Genomic DNA, 18,872 nt, shown 5'->3' with positions numbered 1-18,872 from the left:
GAAATAACAAGGAGCACAAATGTTAAATGCTTATAAAATATGAGAATACTGTCATTTGACAAGTTATTATTCTTGAAGGAAAACATTTTTATTTGGCACAAAATGAGAGTTGAAAATGTATTTTTGTGACCTCAAGAGCTTTTGTGCATTTTTTAGAAATTTAGGGGTAAAAATGTAATTTTGAAAAACTTGGAGCCAAAATATGATTTGGAAAATATTTGGGGTTGAAAGGTAATTTTTCAAAGGTTTAGGAGTAAAAATGTGATTTTTGAAAGTTTTGAGGTTTGAAAATGTAATCTGGAAAGTCAAGGGGGCCGTTTCGTAATTTTGAGAAATGTTTGTGTTGGAGGTTCCAAGGGTTGGGCGTGAATTTAAGTGTGGGTTGGTATTTTAATTGAATGTGGGTTTGAGCCATTGGGTCATCGGGATTGGGCTTGAAAGAGTTTAAGCGAATGGGTGGGATCTGATTAGGTTTGATATTAAATGAGCGTGTGGGCTACTAGCCTTGTTGGGCTGGATTTTAATGTTAACTAAGTGTGAATTTTCGAATTGGGCTAGAACCAAAACGGGTTGGACTACAAACGTCTATCTAAGCCATCTAAGGGAGTGTTTGGTAGTTTAGTTTTAACACACATTTTTCACATTTTAAATAGCATTACACATATTTTCACATATTTTTTCACCCACACGTATATCAAAAACACCCAAACAACATTGCTTAAACTCCTCTACTAAACGGACCCTAAGTTACTACAAACTTTTTCAAGGATTCTAACTGTGGTAATAGTGTTATAAGTAAATAAAGCTAGGTCTACATGCTCTCAGGGGTGGAGGCACACATAAGCTTCTTGGGGGGATGGTCCCCCTAAAGCTTTTGAAAAACCTATATAATACTATATAAAAACAAGCTGGCTCTTGCATATGTATTAATTGGCCCCTCCAACAAAATTCACATACCTAGTTTAATGTTAGTTTTAGTGGTTTCCCCTTTGAAATACGTTGTGGTTGTATGATCCATCAAAGGGCTAAGACAATTATCTCTCAAAACTACATAGAATGGCACACTAGCATGAATGAAAAAAGAATATTTGATACCATAAGTATGTTTCAATTTTTAATGGTTGATGATTGCATGTATCCAGAACATGGAACTATTAGGATTAAAGAAAGTATATCGAAGTAATGAAAATAATTAGCTAAGTGGGGTTATCTAGCAAATTATGGCATATAAAATGATTAAAACAAAGTAAAAGTATTAGTTGCCCTTCAGTCATTACTCATTAGCCTTTGGTTTAGCAAGTGACTGGAGCAATTGTCATATGTTTTATTTTGTTGGGGGTCTTATGCATCATACAATGTTAATTTCTTTATAGTATTCCTTTTGAAATATGACTATTTTTACAATTACAATATTTTAGTTTCTTAGGTGGTCTTCACCCAACAAAACACACACTTACTCAAACCAAAAAAAAAAATACAAAGTTGTCAAGATGCTATTTTTTTTTTAATTAAACAAAAGTGCATTATGTTTGTGCGTATTCAAATGTAAAAGTCGCTAAAAGTTTATTGTTTTACTAAACTAGTGATTTTTTTGGTGGCATTCTTAGTCATTAAGCTTCATTTCTCTTTTTTTTTTTTTATTATTTATTTTAACTCTATCTATCTCACACATAAGTACACATAAATATATGAGTTATAACTGATGTATAAACATGTAATTCGGCCCCCCAAGTTAAAAGTCCTGGCTACGCCCCTACATGATGCTCCATCATTGTGGCTTTACCAACCTTCTATAATTGGGCAGTTAGACTTTCAGCTAAGCTTAGCTTCCAATTTTTCCTTCAGGAAAACAATCTCCATAAAATCTTTGAGCGAGGATCCCAGCAGGTATCTCGAATCAAGGCTAATACTTTTTGCAAAGAGTTGGCTTCTATTAGCCGTAACCCTAATAAAATATTTGGAGACAAACATTACTTAGCTTAGTTTACAGCTAGTCTAGACCATTGGCAATACTTTCTCATACAGTGTTCCAAATTCTCCAACTCATTATCGAGACCAGTCAATATTTGTATTAATTGTATTAGGTAAGGAACTTTCCCAGTCGGTCATGGTTCTAATAAATATGATACTATCAGGTTAACAGTTTGTTTTGTTTTGTTTTTTTTTTTTGTTTTTTGTTTTTTTTTTTTTTTTTTTTGAGAAAGAAACAGGCTAACAGCTTAGTTTCGACTTAACAGAAAAATGACAGACCAACTTCCAGGAAATCATATGTATATTTTATAAATTCAAAGTACCTATTATATGGGCCAGGTAAAATGTTAGTTTGTCAGCTAAGGAGGTCGGAAGGGACAGCCAGACTTCGAAGGGCAAACTTAATGTAAGCTTATCGAATTTCATCACATATATTAACATCATAATTTTATATTTACAAATGTAATATATAAACTAATACTAATTTCATTGTTGGTGATTTTTCAAGATTTTATTTTAGGATTTAAAAAATTAAGATATCAACACTAAAAGTTAGCAACACTGAATTATCATTATTAGCTTATACATAAATTATTTATATCTTTTCTTTGAATAATGCCACCGACACCCAAATTCACAATATCCCCACCAAATTAGTCCCAAACAAAAACCCAAATAAACATGCCCCACATAACATAACAAATATAATGTTAATAATTTATTGACACAGTAAAGTCACAATAATATTAAAATTAACAACTACAAAACATGAAATACACCACTTTTCTATTGTCCTAGGACCACAAAAGTCGATTCTCAAAACAAAAAAAAAAAGACCACAAAAGTCGCCAATTTTAATTTTTTCCACTTCTTACTAGTCTTCGCTACAGCACTAGCCACTAGCTACCCAATACTCTAGTCATCTAACGATAGCCACACGTTTGTTTTTATCAAGAACTTTTTCTTTTCTTTTTTGGTCTAAAAGGCCACACCTTTATACTCGAATATTGAGAAATATCAATTACTACCAGGACCACCACTAGTTCTATACTTTGTCACTACAAGCAGAGAAATGAGCAGGAGCTGGGAGACGGAAATTGGGTTTCATAAAATAAAATAAATAAATAAATAAAAAAGGGGCAGAGCAGCTAGAGTCGCTTCCACACACAGAGACTGGGTTTCATAAAATAAATATAAAAAAAAAATAAAAAACGGGCAGAGCAACTAGAGTCGCTTCCTCACACAACATATTCCAGAGAGAGGACTGTGGTTTGTTTTTCTGGTTTAAAGGTTTTGTATAAAAGTTTTTCAAATTATTCTTGGGGCAAATGGGCAAAAGGGGAGGTCAGACAAAATTTTTTTTTTTTGGGTGTTTCATATTGTAATTTGTAAATATTTTGGAGGGGGCAAAGTGTATATATTTTGGGGTCAAATATTAAACTTGTGTCTATATATATACCTAAATCAAATTTCCAAAAAAGTTGGGGGGCCATTGCCCGGCTCCCAACGCCAAAGCATAGCTCCGTCCCTGGAGGTCTGCAACTAAAGACATCTTTTGTGCTAACTCAGGTTATTAACACCGAATCTTTTAGTTGTTGTGACTCTTGTAATGAATGAACTATCATACAAAAAAGAGAAAAAACAAGGCAATAACTGAATACTCAATTCACAGGAAATAAGAAACTTTGCATATGAATTACAACCATGTCTTTCCATAAGAATACAGTTAAATAATAGGTATTACAATGCCACAGTGTCATCTGGAGCTTATTTTCTTCTCTTTTTTTTTTCTTTTTTTTTTCTTGGTAGAAACCTGGAGCTTTTTTTCACCTCAAAGTAAAAAGGGATTACCAGCATTCATAGAACTTGATGTCGACTCGGAGCCTGAAATATACTTCTCCTTCAAATGCATCAGTCATTATAGTTGCAATTCCACGGTGCATGAAAAAGTCTCCAGTCCCACCCACGATTGATATGTCCCTAGCCTTCACCATGATTGGATCAGCTCCAGAGAAAGTTATAGTACCTTGGTGGTCTGTGCTATTAAGAACAAATGTGAAGCCTAACCAAGAAGTGAAGGTGTTTTTTGTATCGTAAATGTAAAGGCCTTGTGCCCTGCCAACAGGTTTCGAGTGGAGATTGTTGTCGAGGGTAATGGGATCGTCAAAAACTGCTATGTTCCCAAAATGGAATTGGCCTGCTAAGATGGTTAAGTTAGCTCCATCAGGAGCTGCTACAATGGCAGATGTTGCATTACCAGCATTTTTGCCATTGTAAATGATGTCATGGAAGTATAAGACTAATTGTTTGCATGGTTTATACTGTTTCTTGCTTGGGAATGCAAAGGCTGAAGATAAAGCAAGTAGCATAAGGAAATAAAGAACAATTGAGTACCTTGCTTCCATTAGTTTTTCTTTCTAAAAAGTATTTAGAAGGAAAAAAGGGAATTCTAAGTGTAGATGATGACTGATGAGTGAGGAGCTTCTGTAGGAAATGCTTGAATATGATGCATCCCTAGTGTCCTTATATAAGGAGTGAAGGTGCATTTGGTCACAGGACCATCTGACAAAAAAAAAATCATTAATTAAAAAATTAAAAAATTTATGATTTTTTTACCTTAAAAAAATGTGTGACCATCTTAAATTTTTTTAACATCAATATAATTAAACTTTGGATCAAGTTTAGCAACAAACTTAGTGAGAGTTTGGATACACGTTTTCAGTTTACGTTTTCAGTTTTTTTTTTTTTTTTGCAAACTTTTTCACTATATTGGTTACTGTTCACATTGTTTTAAAAACCGGATCGGATCGGCCGGTCTGACCGGTTCAACCGGGAAAACTGGTGCAGTCCAATCCAGTTAAATGTCTCAAAACCGGTCAAAAACTGAAAATTTTGAAAAAAACAGTTTGATTCTCGGTTCGGTTTTTAAAACCATGACTGTTCATGAACAGTAACCGATACTTTCAGCACTGTGCGGAGACAAATTTACTATTCATGGGACCCACAAGCACTTTATTTATAAAAATGTTAAAAATAGTTCTCACCGCACTATTCACACATTTAAAAATTATTTTGCTACAGTGTTTTCAGTTTTTAGTTTTCAGCAATAAGTTCTATCCAAACGGACCCTTAGTTGTAAATTCTTTAAAAAAATGGTTGTAAATTAAGGTTATAACTTCACTCAATATGTTTTTATTGAATATGAATTTTGACAACTCTACAATTAGATTACATTTTTTTCTTATATCCTCCATGCTTGCAAAATTTCGAGAAAATTAAAGATCAATAACTTATGTCTTCAATCAAATGTTTAATTTTCAAGTTTTTGTAGTCTAAAATTATACGCAAAAAATAAGTTTATGATTTAAATAGTAAATAATATCCGATTGACATAAAATTCGACATGTGTGTTTAAGAATATGAAAAACATACAATTCAATAGTTAGATTTTCAAAATATGTAGTCATGTTGATTTGTTTAGTGAAAGTTGTAATAGTTAGGTTACTACTAAGTTTGTAGTCAAACTTTGATCCTTTTAACAATATATTGGGTCTTTACAAACAAAAAGAAAGATCCAAGAAAAATTTTATTTAACTAAAATTTTGAGAGAGATATTGCTTGCAGCTTTTTTTTTTATTTTAGAAAACTTATAACTTGTAGCATTAATAATGAGATATAGCTATTTTTTATTAAATATTTTATAATTTAAGTTTCTTAACGACCACTCTGAAAAAAATTCCTAAAGTCATTACTGCATGCCAACTGAAGATATGAGGCAATTAGGTAACCACTTGGGACCTCCCAATGAAAGAAGGCTCCAAATTTTATCAATAAAGTATCTATGTTCTAATGAGAGTATTAATTAAAGTCTTAATTAAGCCTCAAATATTAGCTAATAAATAAAAAGTAATTTTTTTTATTCAAAAGAAATACCAAAAAAGAAAAATAATTTCATTGGATGTGGCAATGATCTTTCGTTTTCCTCAGTTTTAAAGTGTAAAACTCATTAATCTCCCACACACAAATGCTGAAAAAACACTCAAGTCTTTATGTCTTTCTAAAAAAAAATGCTAGAAAGTGATTTCTTTTCTTCTTCTTCTTTTTTTTTTATTTTTTTTTATTTTTAAACCTCCTAGTTGCGCTTTAGACCATCTTCTCCATTGACCTTTGTAAGTCTACTCCATCATTTTAGGTTTGGCAGTTATCTAAAAACTTTAATTCTTGCTTTACTTTCCCTTTGTTTTGTTCTTGAAACTTAGCTCTTAGTATTTTTAAAAATAAATTTTCACCTTCACTTTTTTTTCCACATCAGCACTTCTATATAATAAAAAAAATTAAAAATTAAATAAATTTATAACTAATTACTAGTAAATAAATTTATACTCAAATTTTATTTGGAGATATTAAATATATAATTTTATTAAAATTGTTAATTATTATTTTTTTTTTTTTGGTATTTGGTTGCTTCACTTAATAGATATTGTTTATTTTAGTTGTATAGTCATTGAGTAATACAATAAATTTGTTTTAATTAGTAAATTTGCATCTAAAATAAATAAATTTTAATGAAAAAAAAGACCAAAAGTTAAATAAATATTTAAAAAATATAAGAATAGGCCTCACTTAAAGTAGCTGCCTTAGGCTCCATAATGCCTTGAGCCAACCCTGGTTAATGGTGATTTTTGGGGGATGGAACATAAGGAGAAGAAAATAAGTGTTTGGTTAGGGGAGGGGGTGATTTTGTTTTCTCCTCGAACTCTCATTTCCATTACCCCCGCTCTATGTTGGTTTTCCTTTTTTCCCTTATAAACTACTATTATTTTTTTTTTCAATGTAATAGAGTCATGAAAGTAGATTTCTGTAAATGCTATTTTCTAACATCTCATTTTTCTTCTTAACAAAATAAATGAGTTTTCCATCCTTCTTTTTTTTCATTGCCTAACCAAAGATACACAAAGGAAAACTAAATATTTTATATCCCATACTTTTCCATCCCCCAATCAAATGAAATATTTTATATTCTATACTTTTCCATCCCCTAATCAAACAAAGCACAAGTGTTAGGAGCTTTCATCATATTTGTATACATCATCTTTCTAATATGGCCCAAAAGAGTTCTATACCACCTTAATGGGCCAAAATGGGCATTTGCCCCTTGGGCCAAAATGGAAATTTGTCCCTTTTGCCTAAAAGATGTAGCAAAATGCCCCTATTTTGAAACTCGATTTTTAGAAAATCGAGTTTCAATGAAAAACTCGATTTGATGAAAATCGAGTAATGTGAAAAATTTTACATGGAACTCGAGTTCCATGAATTTTTTTTTTTTTTTAAAGTTTGATTTCACATAACTCGATTTTCTAAAAATCGAGTTTTAAAATAGAGGCATTTTACTAGATAATTTCAGAATAGGGACATTTTGCTAAAAAATTTTGGTGAAATGGGCAAATGCCTATTTTGGCCCACCTTAATGGGTAACACAACATAAGTAACTTATTAGGGATCACAAAGTGAAACTCATAATTAAAAAATCTTCCAATTTTTTTGGGATAAAGTTTAGTTACAAAATTAGTTGTAGCCTAAAACTACAACCTTACTCAATATCTTTTTATTGAAGGTTAATTTTGACAAATCTACCATTGGATTACATCTACTTCTTATATTCTTCATACTTGCAAAATTTTTAGAAAATTGAATATCAATAGTTATGTCATCAATAAATTGTTTAAATTACAAATTTTTGTAGGTAAAAATGATGCATAAAATATAAACTTATGGATTATATGGTAAATAATATTTAATTGACACAAAATTTGACATACATATTAAGAGCATAAAAATATACAATTCAACGGTTAGATTTTCAAAATATGTAGTAATGTTTATTTTATTGAGTAAAGTTATAACCTTAAGTTACAATCAATTTTGTAGTTAAATTTTGTTTATTTTTTTTATCTTCAAGGTTGAAAATAAGTATAGGAAAATAGAGTTTTGTGTTGTAGAACAAAAATGATTCCACTCTACTCATCTTCCAAGAGTGAGTGGCTGCTAATCTACTCGCTTTCGCTTTGCTCTGCTCCTCTACACCCATATGACCCGTAGACTAATTAGCCCTAAAACAAAATTAGCCAACTCCCATAGAAATCTGTGCCACTTTAATGGGGTCCGCAATGTAAATTAACTTGTTAAGGATTATAAAGTGAATCTCGTGGTTAAAATCTTCCAATTTTCTCTCTTTAGGGTTGAACTTGATTATAGAAAAATAGATTTTGGTTGCATAACAAAAATGATTCCACACTCTATCGTCTGTGATTGAAAATAAATAAATAAATAAATATTTCACACTATATCGTATGTTATCAGAATGGATTTTTGGTTCGAAATTTTTGTTAAGCTGCCAGATAACCAAGAAAATCTTTCCTAACCCATTTATAGCTTTGAAGCTTATTAATTATATCCAAACCAATGTTCCGTAAAATTTTAACTTCTTATCAAAATATATCAGAATCAGACATTTAAATAAAAAAAATCTGAATCCTCTCCATTTGTTTCCAAATAAAGACAATCCATTTTATAGTTTAGATTTAGTTTTCATGAATTTAAGAGGATACATAGCGGCACACCATTTAAAACGAATAGGCGATGATGACTAATTTTAAATATCGTGACATCATAAACACCATTAAATTCATAAAACTGATTTGAACTATGAATGCTGTCCATTTCGAGAGATATAAAGAAATACATTTTCCATTATAAAGATTATATGATCTAAGAACTATCTTGCTACTTAATATTTTGGGAAATTAAACCTTGCATATTTACACAGTGTTCCCCTTTTATTTCTAATTACTTAGATAGATAATTTAACTTATGATTTAGATTTAGTTTCATGAATTTAAGGCTCTATATAGTGACACATCATTTTAAATTTTGGAAAATGTTAAAACTACAAAAAAAATTCAAATTACTGATGTAGTGAGTGATTATTGAGAAATAAAAAAAAGTGATTTAGTGGTAGGTCTAGATGAGAACCAGTCAGAATTTGTCACATCAATAATTTGTAAACATGCTATAAAATAGTTTGTCATTGTAGCATTATTCTTAAAATTTTATTATAAAAAATAAATGATGATAATTAATTTTAAATAACATGACACGTTATATATCTTTGAATTTATAGAACTAAGTGTGCGTTTGCCCAACACTGAAATTATATTTTATTCGCATTTTGCATTTTTTTGGGGTCCCACGACACTGTTCATGAGACCACCAAATTCAGCAAAACACAGATTTCTAAGTAAATTTAGGTCTCACAATACTATTCACATATTTAAAAATTATTTTACTATAGTACTTTCAGCAATAAATTTTTAATTTTTAACAAATAAGCGATATCTAAATAGACCCTAAATTTAACCATGAAATGAATCCCTCCATTTCAAGACATACAGAGAATTACCCTTTCTGTTATAATGGCTATTTGATCTATGTACTTGCATAACTACACAGTATTTTATTAACTTTTACACGGCCTTTACAGCATGTCTCAAATTGAAAAAAGGAGCTTGCTAGTAGAGCCAACTCATTACAATTTAATGTTTTAAGCAACAATTTTAAGTGATATATTTTATAATATATAAATATAAATTAAATAATATTTATTTAGCTTTATATTATATATATATATATATATATATATATATATATAAATTCATTATTCTTGCTTTTTCAGATGAAAAATCACTATTTGTTTATTCCCAAATTTATGAATCTTTTTGATAAACTTATTGTTCTTTTATGATATTTTATTCAAACTTTTCTGTTGTAATTTTCTTATGGCTATTGACAAATTTATCCAAAGATTCTTTTTTTTTTATTAAAGTACAACAAATTACCCTTTCTTTTGAAATGCATTTATTGCATTTTTGTGGTTCACCTAATAATAAGATTACCTAATTGTCTTAACGTGCACCAATAATGATGAAGCCATCATATAACTTTATGACTAGTACTTATTTAATAACAACAAGAAGAACGCTCCCATTTTTTTATAGGTTATGCTAATGAATACTCTTAGAGTATTGGTTAATAATTCAATTTAGAAAAGTTTTAATACTATTTTTGTGGGAAATGAAAAAAATTGTCAAAACATTAATTGTTTTATTTTCTTTTCCCATAAAAACTTTCTTTAAATGAATTATTAGCCAATTTTCTAAGGGCATTCATTAGCATTTTCCTTTTATAATTTATAATTTGTTTTTAATATTATTATCTATTTTAAAATTGTTTTAAAAAAATTAGTTTAATCGTGTTTGATATAAATTAATAACAAAATATTAGAAATTTGCATGCACTGGGCTAGAAGACAGTTCTACCAAACTTTAATAAACCCTTCCCCTCATCTTATCTCCACCAAATATTAAATTCATCGTATCTCTTTCATATCGAGTGCTAACATGCCTAATTGCCCCCAAAATCCACTACCATATCATAAAAAGACCCAATATTGGAGTCTAATTGTTTGCTACAGTAGAAATGAATCAGAGGATTTATATATTAAGAGAAAGAGCAGAGTACAAACAACCCAAAAAAAAAAAAACACAAACACAAACACAAACACAAACACAAACAAGACACTAGCTGCAACAAACAAGAAGCCTATAAAGCCCACTAGAAATTAATAAAAAACAAAGAGTCTACCTACAAAGCCATAAGTCACGCGGAGCGGGAAGGACTAAGGGAGTAATTGAATGCAAATTACCTCAGATTCTACCTCAGATCTTATATGCTGTGTTATTTTATTTTATTTTTGGACGTTCAACCGTGTGTAAGACAAAGCATTTTGATGACTCGAAGAGTGATGAGGCAAGCATGAAAGCAAATACGGTGGCACGATGTGGAGATATGACTCGAACTAGATATTTAATTATTCAAAGTACCTTTTTTTGGAATTTTGTGAAGGGTTACTCACTCCTATAAATGGTGTTTTAAAGAGAAATGACAGGCCAGCTTCTTGGAAATCATGAACACCCCAGTAGCTATCAAATATATATTTTATGAACTCAAGGTACCTATCATATAGTCCAAGTAAAATGTAGTTTGTCAGCGAAGGAGGGCTGCAACTAACCACGTCTTTTGTTTTGTACTAACTCAGGTTAGTAAACCCGAATCTTTTGACTGTTGTGACTTTTGCAATGAAAAAACTATCTTTGCGACAAAGAAAGAAAGAAAAAAAAGCAACAACAGAATTTTCAATTCATAGGAAACAAAAAAAATTGCTTATGAACAATAATGTCCTTCCATAGGAATAGAGTTAAATAATAGATTTTTGGAGTATTTATCTCTTTTCTATATTCCCTTTACATCATTCGAATTCTCTTTCTCAATGCTGCATTTTTGTTTCGGCCCTTTGGGGCAGTTAAAATTAAAATTCCAATTGGCATTGCGGTAGGAATTAAATTTTTAGTTGTTGAGATTAGTTTCAGTTGGTTTAATTTGTAAAATTATTTATTGTCAAATAAAAGATTTGATATTTGAACTCCACTTACACCAAAAATCGATTGATATTTTGGCCTAATAAAAAAGAGTAATTATTCATTTGTGAGAAATGAACAAAAAAGAAAGTAAGTACGCTTATTTATATTAAGGTTGTGTTTGGTATTGACTAAAAAATATAGTTTTTTTTATACTATTTAACTTATTTTTTCTACTATTCAATTTATTTTTATTATTATTTATAGGTCTCATTGCACGTTTTAGTTAGTTTTAACTAAAAAAATTTGTCAAGCTTATGGAATGAGTTAAAGATGAAAGCCCAAATGCTTAGCCCAATTAGGCTTGAATTACAAAAATTATCATCAATTAGGCTTGTGTAGGTACACTTCAATTATTGTTAACTCCTCTGAGCTTTCCAAAGAATGAGGGCTGTTGAAGTATATGATGGAAAGACAAAACACAGTATGGTCCAGTAGATTGTCCCAGGGATTTTAAAACAACTGTTGGTCAGGGAACTAAAAAAGAAAAGAGAATGGATTCTCATGTCTTCAAGCACTTGTAGTTATATTATACGCTCATAAATATACACACAATATATATATATATATATATAATTTCTTCATATTGTGTTTATTTGTTGTAATTTCTTCATATATGATTAAGCCATATTGTAATTTTTTTCGTAGTCAAAATTTCACTTATAATTTTCATATAATAATATTCAGTATTTAGATAAACTATAAGCAGAACTTATGTCAATTTTTATTAAACTCATAAAATGATTAGATTTTAAAAATTATAAATGATGTTTTTTTTTTTTTTTTTGAGAAGAATATATTTTGTGTATTTAAAGAGTTAACTTGAAATCAATATCAAATAATGGAGCTTATTATAAAATTATTTTTAAATTTTATTACTTAAAACATTATTTTTTCTAAAAAATAAAAATTTTAATATAAACAATATAAATAATTTGAGATCTTAACACTTTAATTTGAAAGTCAAAAATAATTTTTTATTATATATTTTCCTTTCAATTTAAACTTTCGCTTATTTATTTATTCATTTTTTTTTCTCCTATCTTTGTTTTGCTTTTATAACTTTTGAACCTTAAAAGATATTGACAAAATAGGTAAGATTTTTTTTATTTTTTTAACTTAAATTTGACATATAAAAGAAATATACTATAAGAAAAATAAGAAAATGTTAAAAAATGAAAAAGAAAAAGAAAAGTATAGAAAGAGAATGTACCTTGCCGGTGGATTTGACCTTGATGGTCCATCCATTACCTTTTATTAATTTACATATGTTCCACTCTGGTGGGAGTAGGTATTCACTTTTTTTTTTTATGAACGAGTAGGTATTCACTTGGATTTTAGTGGATAGTCCAAATGATAATATTGTTTGGTAGTGGTAGGTGAGCTTTGTAAGTCCAACACATGTACTACAAATAAACACCCAATGGCATACTTTTCTTTTCTTTTTTTGGTGGGCAATGGCATACTTTTCAAGGGCAATTAAAACCTACCAATTAATACATTTTTTGTAGCATCAACAAGGACATTAGCATCTATCAGCATAAGCCTAGGCATGAGAAAGTCGGCAACAACTTTTCCAGGCTACTGTATTGGTACACCTTCCTATAAGATTCCAATTCTGTCACCCTGTCTTAATTCTTATGATGTTAGCTACTGATTTGAAAAAAAAAATTCCGAGAATTTGACCTATGATTTTCTTGACTTGATTATAGATACTTGAAGTTTTTTTTTTTTAGAATGAAAGATACTTGATATTGGCAGCAGGGTTTTTACGCATATAATTTACGTCATTTTTATAATAATTATTTATTATCATCTCATTAAATTAAGATATTAATTTATGTTTGACACAGAGGTATGAATCTCAAATATCTTATACATAAATAATACATTTTTCTAACTGGGCTACTATAGGCCTATTTTTCCCCACGTCTGGTGGAAACCTTCACCCCCTCCATACAAAACTCCTCCCCTTCCCTCTCTTCCCACTACCCATATCACCATGGAAGACCTTGCTGGACAGTGTGCCCGCCTCTCCCTTCATGCGAAGGAGTGCCAAACTATTCCCTTAACACAAGCCGTGGAAGATAACAACAGGATTCTTGTAGCAAAACTCTTTACCAAGTGCCGAGTTAACATGGAAGCCCTCTCACGGACTCTAAAGACCATGTGGCGCTTTGTAAAGGACTTCGAAGTCAGAGATCTTACGTCAAACAAGGTACTGCTACTTTTTGCCGACGATGCCGACATGCAAAAAATCTTCTCTCAGGGGCCTTGGATTTTTGACAAATACTTAATAGGCCTATACAAACCCGGTGCGAAAGAATCGGTGGATGACGCAAACTTTGACACCGCCTCGTTTTGGATCCAAATCCACGACCTCCTTCTTTACCGGATGAACAGAACCAATGTTGCAGCCATAGGCAATACTCTCGGCACAGTTGAGCAAGTGGATGCCTCACCGACTGGAGAATGTTGCGGACGCTGCCTCAGAGTTCGCGTTAATATAAATATCACACAACCTCTCTGCCGAGGCCGCTACGTGGATCTAGGAGATTCGGAGCCCCACTGGATTTCATTTCAGTATGAGCACATGCCCATTTTCTGCTACTGGTGTGGCATCTTGAACCACAACGAAAGGGACTGCAAACTTTGGTCTGACAGCGGTGAAACTTTGAACAAGGAGGACCAACAATACGGTCCATGGTTATGGGCCACCATGACTAACGTCCAACCATCGCAAGTGGTCCATACCAAAACGGCCAAACCTTCTGCACCACCGCGACCCCATCATCCTACACCATCACCCTCCATGCGACCATCACCGCCGGTGGTAAAAGATATGCACCCACCACCAGAACAGCCCAATATCATACAACCCGCTGTTGCTGTGATTTGTGCAGAAACTCCGGACTCAGTGCCATCAAACACGGAGATCCTATCCGACCCGACTCTGTTTAATGCGCATATCACAGAGATTGACAAAGTTTTGAATTACTTTCCAAACTCAAACCTGACAAACCCACTCACACAGCTGGCACCAAGTACAGTTACGGAAACCTCCTTACTTCCCTTTTTAAACTCCACAAAGTCAGCCATCCCATCAAAAGAAAACCCAGAGACTTTAAACACCATCCACCCAAATATTCCCCACCCCATACCAGAGCCCCACATCACAGAGACACTAAACCCCGACATTCCTGAAACCCAGAAAACGACCACCAGCCCCACATGCTCCACCCCAACAGTAAACACTGGCCCACCGCTTGGCACCTGGCATAGACTGGGTCCACCTAGACAAATAATGGACACCAGTGATTCTAGCGACCACCTTGTGGGCCCAAAACATAAAACCCATGGAACCCATGCAGACACACTCCACGATAATAAACAAAAACTCTCAGATGCTGAAGAAAAAATACTCCATGATAAGAAACAACAACTCCTAGACGATGAAGCAAAAACCTTGGGAAAGCTCATGGCAGATAACTTGGGATCGGCGGTGGTTGCTTGGCAGCACTGCCGGGAACAATGAGTATCCTAAGTTGGAACTGTCGGGGGCTTGGGAACCCCCGAACAGTTAATGCTCTTAAGAGAGCATGGAAGAAGAAAGCTCCCATCTGTGTCTTCTTGATGGAGACTAAACTTACCACTGAGCAACTGAGTTACATGAAACAGAATTGGGATTACAACCAAGGCTTGGTGGTTTCTTCTGATGGTATGAGTGGTGGCTTGGCACTCTTGTGGAAAAAAAACACTCAGGTATATGTTCAGAATTTTTCTCGGTGGTTTATTGATGCCCATATAGTCTGTGCAGATACAGGTTTAAAATGGCGGCTCACTGGCTTCTATGGCCATCCTGATACAAGCAAACGTGAAGAAACATGGACTTTGCTTGAATCACTTGGAAGCTCCAATGCCATGCCGTGGCTATGTCTTGGTGACTTCAACGAGATCATTAGCCGTATAGAGAAGGCGGGTGGAAGCCTACGTCCAACCAGACAAATGAACCGATTCCGTACTACCATCTCACATTGTGGCTTCGTGGATTTAGGTCACATGGGCTCTCCTTTTACATGGTCACGGAACCATCCTACAGAAGGTCGTATCCACATTCGCCTGGACCGAGCCTTCGCCACTGCTGCATGGAAGAGACACTTTCCCGGAACTGTGGTGCACCATCTCTCGATGTCCACATCTGACCACTCCATGCTTGCGGTCTGTTTACCAACTTCGAAACCACGCCAAAAACGCTACCACCCACCTTTTCGTTTCGAGGCAATGTGGTTGAAAGACCCACGTTGTGCTGAGGTTGTTGAAGAAGCATGGATGGAAGGCTTATATAGGTCGGGTGGTGTACAAATCTCCAACTGTCTAAGCAACTACAAAACACACTTATCTGCATGGAACAAGTCAGAGTTTGGACACGTACGTAGGTAGATTTAACGACTAGAGGTCACACTGCAATCATTGGAACAACACCCCCAACAAAATTATGCACAAATTCATGAGGTCCGTAACTCTCTCAACTGTTGGCTGGATGCAGAAAATACGATGTGGCATCAGAGATCCAAGCACCGATGGATAACTGATGGCGACCGAAACACGTCATTTTTTCACCAAAAAGCTTCTAACCGTAAGGAGCGAAACTCAATCCGGGTTATTACTGATGAGAATGGTGTTTGGCAGGAAGATGGCCAAGTCATGGAACGGGTTATCTTGAATTACTTCACTGATATTTTTCAGACCAATGGCATAACGGATACAGCTGCTGTAATTGAGGCTATAGAACCCGTTGTCACTGGCCCCATGAACGAATATCTTTGCCAATCTTTTCAAGCTGAGGAAGTTCACACAACGCTAAAGTAAATACACCCGAAAAAATCACCGGGTCCAGATGGCATGCCCCCTCTCTTCTATCAGCACTTTTGGTCCTTATCAGGTAAGTGTGTCACCAATGCAGTACTTGATTTCTTAAACTTGGGCATTACACCCCCCAACTTTAATGACACTCATATTGTGCTCATACCTAAAGTGAAAAACCCTACAAAGATAACTCAATACATACCCATAAGCTTGAGCAATATCATTTCTAGACTTGCCTCCAAGGTCCTAACTAATAACCCGAAGCGCTTCCTTCCAGATATTGTCAGTGAGAATCAAAGTGCTTTCATGTCCTCTCACCTTACCACAGACAATGTATTAGTAGCTTTTAAGACCATGCACTACTTAAACAACAAACGTAATGGGCGGCAGGGGGAGATGGCTTTGAAACTTGATATGAGTAAGGATTTTGATAGAGTGGAATGAGGGTATCTAAGGGATGTTATGCTAAAAATGGGTTTCTTTGATAGGTGGGTGAACATTATGATGCGCTGTGTTACATCAGTTACGTACTCCATTTGGATTAACGGTATACCCCGAGGCCACATCACCCCTATAAGAGGCTTGCGGCAAGGAGACCCTATATCTCCTTTCCTTTTCCTATTTTGTGCAGAAGGACTATCAGCCCTCCTCCGTAAAGCCACACGAAATGGAGATTTGCATGGAGTCGCCGCCTCTCCATAGGGCCCTCGAATATCACATCTCTTTTTTGCCGATAACAGCATTATTTTCTGTTGAGCCACAAATGATGATTGTAGCTACCTTGAACATATTTTGGTAACGTATGAAAAAGCATCTGGCCAACAACTCAATAGAGAGAAGACCTCATTATTCTTCAGCCACAACACTCCCCAAGAAGCCAAGGAGTATATACAGCACCGTTTTGGAGCGGATGTCATCAAGCAGCATGAAACCTACTTGGGATTACCTTCCCTAGTTGGTAAATCAAAGAAAAACACCTTTCGTGCTTTAAAAGAGAAGTTGGATAATAAACTCTCTGGCTGGAAGGAAAAAATGCTCTCACAAGCAGGGAAGGAAATTATTATCAAAGTAGTGGCTCAAGCCATCCCTACCTATACAATGAGTGTCTTCAAGCTACCGGACACCTTGTGTGAAGAGTTAACTAGCATGGTTCGTACCTTTTGGTGGGGACAATCCAACGGCAAAAATAAGATGGCATGGTTGAGCTGGGACAAAATGTGTGCACCTAAAAAGGATGGCGGGCTTGGCTTTCGAGACCTTCGCGCTTTTAACTTGGCACTCCTGTCAAAACAAGGCTAGCGTTTGCAAACAAACACACACTCACTGGTATACCATGTTCTTAAAGCTCGTTATTTTCCTAACAGTGACTTTCTTCATGCAGAGCTTGGACGACAACCTTCATATGCATGGCGAAGCCTCATGGCAGCCCAACACATTGTCGATGCTGGTCACCGTTGGCAGGTGGGAAATGGTACTACTATTCGAGTGTGGAGAGATAGATGGATCCCACAATGATCTACATTTCGTGCTATCACCTTGCCGAACACGCTCCACATGACTCCACGGTCTCTGAGCTTATTGATGATGACACAGGTGAATGGAAGGTTGCTTTGGTCAAGCAGATTTTCTCACCTTCTAAAGCCCAGACCATCCTAGGCATTCCACGGAGCCATCAACGTGCCAATGATCGCATGGTTTGGGCCTATACACCTAAGGGCAACTTTACAATAAATAACACCTACAAAGTGGCCATCGCTATGTCACAAAATACCACCTCAGAGGGTGCCTCGACCAATGACATGATGAGTCGGTTTTGGGAAAAAATTTGGAGCCTTGGTCTCCCTAACAAGCTGAAGACTTTTGCATGGAAAGCAAGCCGCAACATCCTCCCTACCAAGGTTAATCTTTATCGTCGCGGAGTGATTGATAATGCCACTTGTGACGCATGTGGTTTGGCCGAAGAAACAAGTGGGCATTTGTTTTGGGATTGCACAAAGGCACGTGAAGTATGGTTGACCACCGGAATACCTTTTGATGCTACGGGTGTACACTTCAGGGAGTTTATTGATCTTCTCTAGTACCTCATCTTTGTGCAGCACATGGGAAATGACTTAGTTGAGCTCGTTGTCATAGTGGCGTGGTGCATGTGGTACAACCGCAACAAGGTGAGGCTTGGCTCCACCAGGCAGACCAGCCAGGAGATTATCCACAAAGCTCGCTCCACCCTCAATGAATTTCAGCTAGCCCACTTTGCTCCGCCTCTCTTCAAAGAGCAAGCGGATCCTCGTTGAATTCCACCTTCACACCCATGGTACAAAGTCAACATCGACGCCGCAACCTTTTCAGACCTTCACACCGTTGGCATTGGAATCATGATACGTGACCATGAGGGATCGGTGATATTCGCTATGAGTAAGCACTTACCATTACCATTGGGTCCATCAGAGGCAGAAGCAAAGGCAACGGATGAAGCAGTCTCCTTTGCATGGGACGTTGGAATCA

General features: G+C 34.5%; 3 protein-coding genes across 3 annotated transcripts; 2 read left to right on the top strand and 1 right to left on the bottom strand.

Annotated features, from left to right (window-relative positions):
* Positions 1 to 3,620: 3,620 nt before the first annotated feature.
* Positions 3,621 to 4,453, bottom strand: LOC142622016 (disease resistance response protein 206-like). Its single transcript, XM_075795424.1, has one exon. The coding sequence runs from the start codon at positions 4,374 to 4,376 to the stop codon at positions 3,819 to 3,821; it is 558 nt and encodes a 185-aa protein (XP_075651539.1). The 5' UTR covers positions 4,377 to 4,453; the 3' UTR covers positions 3,621 to 3,818.
* Positions 4,454 to 15,035: 10,582 nt separating this feature from the next.
* Positions 15,036 to 15,944, top strand: LOC142625018 (uncharacterized). Its single transcript, XM_075798736.1, has one exon. It carries the CDS (start codon positions 15,036 to 15,038, stop codon positions 15,942 to 15,944), a length of 909 nt encoding a protein of 302 aa, XP_075654851.1.
* Positions 15,945 to 17,869: 1,925 nt separating this feature from the next.
* On the top strand, positions 17,870 to 18,661 carry LOC142625013 (uncharacterized). Its single transcript, XM_075798731.1, has 2 exons — positions 17,870 to 18,376; positions 18,467 to 18,661. The coding sequence occupies exons 1-2, from the start codon at positions 17,870 to 17,872 to the stop codon at positions 18,659 to 18,661; spliced, it is 702 nt and encodes a 233-aa protein (XP_075654846.1).
* The last annotated feature ends 211 nt before the right edge of the window (positions 18,662 to 18,872 follow it).

The sequence above is a fragment of the Castanea sativa genome, chromosome 1 (genome assembly GCF_040712315.1).
Source record: "Castanea sativa cultivar Marrone di Chiusa Pesio chromosome 1, ASM4071231v1".
Taxonomy (NCBI): Eukaryota; Viridiplantae; Streptophyta; class Magnoliopsida; order Fagales; family Fagaceae; genus Castanea; species Castanea sativa.
The sequence above is the reverse complement of the archived record's forward strand: the minus strand, read 5'-3'. Positions and strand labels throughout refer to the sequence as shown.

Coding starts and splice junctions, on each gene's coding strand:
- LOC142622016 (XM_075795424.1), bottom strand. CDS start 4,376: ATGGAAGCAAGGTACTCAATTGTTCTTTATTTCCTTATGCTACTTGCT.
- LOC142625018 (XM_075798736.1), top strand. CDS start 15,036: ATGAGTATCCTAAGTTGGAACTGTCGGGGGCTTGGGAACCCCCGAACA.
- LOC142625013 (XM_075798731.1), top strand. CDS start 17,870: ATGGATCCCACAATGATCTACATTTCGTGCTATCACCTTGCCGAACAC. Junction 18,377..18,466: donor ATTGCACAAAGGCACGTGAA/GTATGGTTGACC, acceptor ATCTTTGTGCAG/CACATGGGAAATGACTTAGT.